Source organism: Vulpes lagopus, chromosome 18 (assembly GCF_018345385.1).
Source record: "Vulpes lagopus strain Blue_001 chromosome 18, ASM1834538v1, whole genome shotgun sequence".
Lineage (NCBI taxonomy): Eukaryota > Metazoa > Chordata > Mammalia > Carnivora > Canidae > Vulpes > Vulpes lagopus.
Genome location: NC_054841.1, coordinates 26,937,984 through 26,944,452, shown reverse-complemented (window position 1 = coordinate 26,944,452; position 6,469 = coordinate 26,937,984). Strand labels below are relative to the sequence as shown.

The 6,469-nt window shown below is 42.8% G+C and overlaps 1 protein-coding gene across 1 annotated transcript; it reads right to left on the bottom strand.

The window, feature by feature from the left end:
* Positions 1-483: 483 nt before the first annotated feature.
* DEFB121 (defensin beta 121) lies at positions 484-1,958 on the bottom strand. The gene is made up of 2 exons (XM_041732379.1): positions 1,862-1,958; positions 484-641 (listed from the first exon to the last, which is right to left on the bottom strand). Exons 1-2 carry the CDS (start codon positions 1,917-1,919, stop codon positions 484-486), a joined length of 216 nt encoding a protein of 71 aa, XP_041588313.1. The 5' UTR covers positions 1,920-1,958.
* Between the last annotated feature and the right edge of the window lie 4,511 nt (positions 1,959-6,469).

Here is a 6,469-nt window from a genome sequence, read left to right as displayed (position 1 = left end):
CCCTACTGATGGACATTTGGAACGTTTTTGGGGTTGGCTTTTGCATTTCGAACAAGGGTGCAACAGGTAGAGACCCACACTTACTCACTAGCCACATCTCAAATGCTCAATAGCCACTTGTGGCTAGTAGTTACCATATTAGACAACACAGAGCTGGGACACTCCATCATTGCAGAAAGTTCTACCAGCAGTGCTGGCCTAGAAAACAAGAATCAAATGGCTGGAATGAACATTTCTCATTTACAGCATCTGGGACAAGCAACGGGCCAGCAGGCTAGGAGCTTTGTGCAAAACAATCACTACCTACCGGTCCACCCTGTTCTCCTCAACCTGCACACACATACCTTCCTTTGCTATTGATTCATAAGTCTAATGAGGCAGAACTGCCCAACACAGATGGTACAGCCAAGAATGATTTAATAGAACGGTGGGCTCTAATGATGTTGGACTCAAAGTTAAGCAAGAGGGGACAGCTTGCAGAGGTTACCCCAGGCTTTCAGGTGCGCTTGAGGATCCAGCTCCGATAGGCACATGCTTGGGGTGTACACAACACTTAGCTTCATTGGTGCACAATATATGGAATACTTCATTCTTCTCACACGTTGCTCTGCACCTTCCCAACTTACCCCAGCAAGACATGGCTGAAATGAAAAGGGAAGGAGAGAACAACAACAAATTTTTTTTTTGTTTTAAAAAGGAGAGAGCAGGATCAGTCTTGAAATAAAGCAGAAGCCTGGGGAAGGAGGAGGTCAAAGTCCAGCAGAGAGAACGTTAGTGAGGAAAATAGGACATATGTGGGGAAGAAGCCCTTACAAGGCATCCTCCAGATTTAGGAGAGATTATGGGCCATTATCCTTTTTCTCATTTGTGTCCTCAGTCACTGTCCTAAAGCCCTCCCCACTTGGTGGCTTGGGACCTATGAAGCAGCTTCCCCTCCCTGGCCAGCTTCTTTGGGGAAGACAGGAGATCCCCCTCCCTCCCAACGGCTCATCTCCCCCATAGAATAATGGAAGCAGGTGCCCAGTATCAGCTACCTTTCCCCTTTGCTCTCAGTACCCTCTCTAACCATATCAATGAGATGGGACAGGAATCCAAAATACACTCATCTGGAAATCTGCAAATCCTCTAGGGCATCGTAAAATTCCCAAGAATGTTGTACTCCCTACTCCACAACATCCTAGACCTTTTCACTGGTCTTAACCAGCCAAGATCATTAGGAACAGCTGCTCTGAGGAACCTAAAGGAGCCCAGATAAATTGAAGTTGCCTGAGAAAGGAATTAGAATCCTCAATCAGAAACTCAGGAACTGTGTTACCAGGTGGCTCAGTCAGTTGGGTGTCTGCTTTCAGCTCAGTCATGATCCTGGGGTCCTGAGATAGAGCCCTCCATCAGGCTCCCTGCTCAGCAGAAAACCTGCTTCTCCTTCTCCCTCTACTCCTCCCCTGACTCCCCCAACTTGTGTGCATACTCTCTTTCTCTCTCAAATGAATAGATGGAAACTTTAAAAGAAAATAAATTCAGGAACCATTTTCATGGAGGCAACCCTAGATCAAAATTCAAGTCCCCTCCTCAATATTTTTGGAAAAGTACCCATTTTCTCTATATTCCACATCCAAATCTCTCTTCCATGCATCCTCTTCCCAGATCATCATGTTCCACTCTTCCAGAGCAAAGAAGATCAGAGCAGTCAAGTAAGGGCAGTGGCAAAATCAGTTGGTATCAGACAGCTCAAATTTTCCCTTGGCTACAGAGATCATCCGAAGGCCTGCAGGGAGCCTGCCATCCTCCTCGCCCAGGCTGTTAGGGCCCCCCAGAATTCCCTGAACATGACCCACTGCTCCTTGGGAGAGATCCTGTTTACCTTGGGTGACCTGGACCAGGAGCAGGGCAACAGCCAACATCAGGAGAATGAGCTTCATGAAAGCTGGATGCTCAGGGGAAGATTAGGAGGCTTGAGGCTTCTGGGCTGGCAAGACAGGCAGAGGTCTCCATTCTAGGCAGTCCACACTGCTATTTATTGCCTCGGGGAACATAGCAGGCCCATGATCAGCGAACCAGAAAGGGAACAGTCATTTAAGATTAGACAGACAGGCAAGTAGTCAACCACACTGGTTGATTGGCTACTGAATATACCTCCTAGTCTGCACTTCCAGAGGAGGTCAGGACAGGGGGAAGAGATGTTAACAAAGATGTTAACAAAGACATAGGCTTGCCTTTGAAGAGGTTTATAATATAACCGGGGAGCCAAGAAAGGGGAAACGTTTTTACTATTAATTCATGATGTCTGATAAAAGAAAAGAGAGAGCAATGAGACAGAAAAGGACTGATACTTCTGTATTCCTTGGGTTCCCTCCAGCCGTGAGGTCACCCTTGGATGTCCCATATGTTGGTGGTTCATTTAGAGGATAGTAAAGAAGGGGCAGAAGCAGAGGGAAATACCTAATAGCTCCATGGCCATCTCCACTAGAAGCTCACATGTCAGCATTTGTGGAGTGGAATGAGCAGGAAGGCCACAGACCTTACTTTTAACAGTGTGTGTTCAAGAAGAACAAGTAGCATCTTCCTAGGTGGCAAAGGAAAGGCCATTTGCTCTCATCGTGGTGTTTCCTACGACACATGGTAGACTGTACTATTGGCCCCAATTTTACACCCCTCCTTGAATCCACACATTTGTAAGGTCTCATTCCAGGAGGGATGTGCTTCGCTCTCCCTCCCTTTTGTCTTGCCTATGTGACTTGCTTCACTAATGATGCATGGGCAGAAGTGACAATGTGCCAATTTTGAGCCTAGGCTTTAAGAAGCAATGAATGTTTTCACTTGCCTTTTTGTGCCTCTGCTGTCACCATGAGAAGAACATACCCCAGTGGTCCAAAGACAAGAGATACATGGAGTAGAGCTACTCCAGCTGACCCATAGATTTGCAGTGAGAAATAAAGCTGCCCAGCTACTCCAGCCCCAAGCAGAGCTATCCAGCCAAAGTCCAGTTACCTGCAGGCACCTGAGTAATAACAAAGCATTTCTGTGTTAAGGCCCTGAGTTTGGGAGTGGAAGGATATATAGTAATGGCTTACTGGTACATAAGGCCGGCACATAGATCAGAAAAGAGCCAAATGCTTTTTAGCACAATAATGGGAAGAACTGGGATGCCTGGGTGGCTCAGGAGTTGTGTGCCTGCCTTTGGCTCAGGTCATAATCCCGGGGTCCTGGGATCAGGTCCCACATCAGGCTCCCCTCTGCCTATGTCTCTGCCTCTCTCTGTGTCTCTCATCAATAAATAAATAAAATCTTTAAATAATAATAATAATAACAATAATAATAGGAAGAGCTATCATTTCAAAATGGGCAGAAACGGGGGCACACCAACAGAAGGAATATCTCCTCTCATATATGGAATAGGACTGTTGTCTCCAGGAAAAATTAACCCTCTAGGCCTCGGGTCATCAGACCTTTTCTGCAAAGGCCCAGATAGTGACCAAAAGCGACCACAGTGTGTGAGCAAATGGGTGTGGCTGTGTTCCAATCAAACTTTATTTATAGACACTGAAATTTGAGTTTCATAGAATTTTCACACTTCCTTAAACATTATTCCTTTCATTTTTTTTTCAACCATTCAACAATGTAAAAACCAATCTTAACTAATGGGCCATGCAAAATCAGGCAGCAGGCTGGCTCTAGACTGGCAAATGTTAGAAAGCTGAATAATGCCAAATGAGGTCAAGGAAATGAGAAGAGAGGAATCCTCATGTACTGCTGGTGGAGTGTGGACCAGAAGAAGAAAGACTATGAAGCTCATGTAGGTTCAAGGCCTGTCACTTGCTTGGATTCTTATGAGTGTCGAGAATTCTAGAATGTTCTAGCTGAAGAGGAGAAACAGGCTGTAATCAGGAAATGTTAGTAAGTAAGCGTTTCAGACTAATGACCTTAAAAGGTCTCAGTCATCTATTGTAATTGCTCAGCTCATTCTCAATACATACTCACTTTTGGACCTAATTTTGAGCTTGTAATTTTATGTTCTTTTTTTTTTAATGATTTTATTTATTTATTTGACAGAGCGAGAAAAGGAGCAGGGGGAGGGGCAGAAGGGAAGGGAGAAGCAGACTCCCCACTGAGCAGGGAGTCCAGGCTCCATCCCTGGACTCCAGGATCATGACCTGAGCTGAGGGCAGGCGCTTAACCTGCTGAGCCACCTAGGCACCCCTTCTGTTCTTCTTAAAAAGAATCCTCAAATTCTAAAAGTGGCAGGCCCCACAAAACCTAGCTCTTACTCTGAGATGGAAGCAGCCATTCTGGGGAGGAATCTAATGACATGCAGTTGAATTAAGTTTAAGCATTTGTTGTGACCCAGAAATGGTCCAAAGAAAGCTCCACACTTTCCATTAGGGAATATGGTGAGAGCTATCATAAGCTGGAGAATTAGGTGCACAAAAATAAATATGGTTGAATGTTGAAAACCAGTGCTCACTATAAAGGTATCACCCCTTTGAAAGTCATTTTGATGTGGGTTTTGGTTTGGTTTGGTTTTAGGGTATTTTTTAAAGATTTATTTTAGAAAAAGAGAAAGAGAGGCAGGGGTAGGGGAGAGAGAGGCAAATGAAGAATGAGGGAGAATCTTAAGCAGGCTCCATGCTTAGCACTGAGCCTGACGCAGTGCTCAATTCTGGGACCCTGAGATCATGACCTGAACCGAAATCCAGAGTCAGCCACTTGACCCACTGAGCCACCTGGGCACCCTGGGTTTTTTTTGTTTTGTTTTGGTTTTTGGTTTTTTTTAGTTTGATGATTTCTTATCAAGTTAAACACACTTAACATACAATCCAACAATTCCATTTCTAGGTGTTTATCCAAGATAAAGAAAGAGTTACATCTATCCCAAAAAGTGCACATACATTTTCATAACAGCTTTATTTATCATAAGTAGAAACAACTTAAATATCCATCAAGTAGCAAAGAAATAAATGGCAGTTTATCCATCTAATAGAATACTACTCATCAATAAAGAAGCATTAACTGCTGCTGTACATCATATGCAGGAATCTAAAAAACATTGGACTGAATGAAAGAAGCCACACCAAAAGGGAATATACTGAATAAATCTACTTGTATGAAGCTCTAGAAAAGACAAGTCTAATCTACAGTGACAAAAAAACAAACCAACAAACAAAACAAAACAAAACCACATCAGTGATTCCCTGGGGCTGGTGAGAAGAGGTAGGGTAGACATTGACTGAAATGAAACACGAGAGAACTTTAAGAATGTTCCACACATAGGAGTCAAAGCTCATTAAAATTTACCGACTTAAAAATAGATGCATTCTGATGTAAGTATAGTGTTTTACTATACATTGGCAAATGAATTTCAATTTTAAAAATGGGTGCATTTTATTTTGTGGAAATCATAGCTGAGTAAAGTTGACTTCTTTAAAAACTAGTGCTAGTTTTAAAAGATAAACAACAGAATGACATATACGACCTAAAGCTACTTATGTAAAATAAAAATACCTACATTTTACAAAGGTACACATTAAACCATTGGAAGAGGGACGCCTGGTTAAGCATCTGCCTTTGGCTCAGGACGTGATCCTGGAGTTCTGGGATCCAGTCCCACATTGGGCTCCCTGCGTGAATAAATAAATTAAATATTTAAAAAAATACAAAAACCATTGGAAGAGTTGCCTATGAAGGACATGGTTGGGAGTTGATTGTGGGGATTTAAAAAAATCAATAAATCAGTAAAAATAAAATAAGAGAAGGGCTGTGCATAAAACCAACAACAACAAATTTGCTGTAAATAATTAACTCAATCCTTGCAACAGAGAACTAAAAGAAAGAAAAAAGTCAGGGAGCCTGGGTCATTCAGTCAGTTAAGCATCTGCCTTTGGCTCAGGTCATAATTCCAGGGTCCTGGGATGGAGCCCCCAGTCCGTGCTCATTGGCTCTCTATCTCTCTGTCAAGTAAATAAGAGAAAGTGTCCATTGAAAGATGAATGGATAAAGAAGCTGTGGTCTATGTATACAATGGAATATTCCTCAGCCATTAGAAACGATGAATACCCACCATTTGCTTCGTTGTGGATGGAACTGGAGGGTATTATGCTGAGTGAAATAAGTCAAAAGGAGAAGGACAAACATTATATGGTCTCATTCATTTGGGAATATAAAAAATAGTGAAAGGGAATAAAGGGGAAAGGAGAAAAAATGAGTGGGAAATATCAGAAAGGGAGACTGAACATGAAAGAGGCCTAACTCTGGGAAACGAACCAGGGGTGGTGGAAGAGTAGATGGGCGGGGGGTGGGGGTGACTGGGTGATGGGCACTGAGGTGGGCACTTGACGGGATGAGCACTGGGTGTTGTTCTATATGTTGGCAAATTGAACACCAATAAAAAATAAATTTATAAAAATAAAAAAAAGAAAATAAATAAATAAAAAGAAAAAAAAAAGGTGCTCCTTGACAAGGGCTTTTTTCTTCT

What these genes read in the sequence shown, in the direction of transcription:
- DEFB121 (XM_041732379.1), bottom strand. Translation starts at nt 1,919, where the DNA reads ATGAAGCTCATTCTCCTGATGTTGGCTGTTGCCCTGCTCCTGGTCCAG. An exon ending in CCTGGTCCAGGTCACCCAAG is followed by an intron (nt 642 to 1,861) that starts GTAAACAGGATC and finishes TTTTCATTTCAG; the next exon opens with CCATGTCTTGCTGGGGTAAG.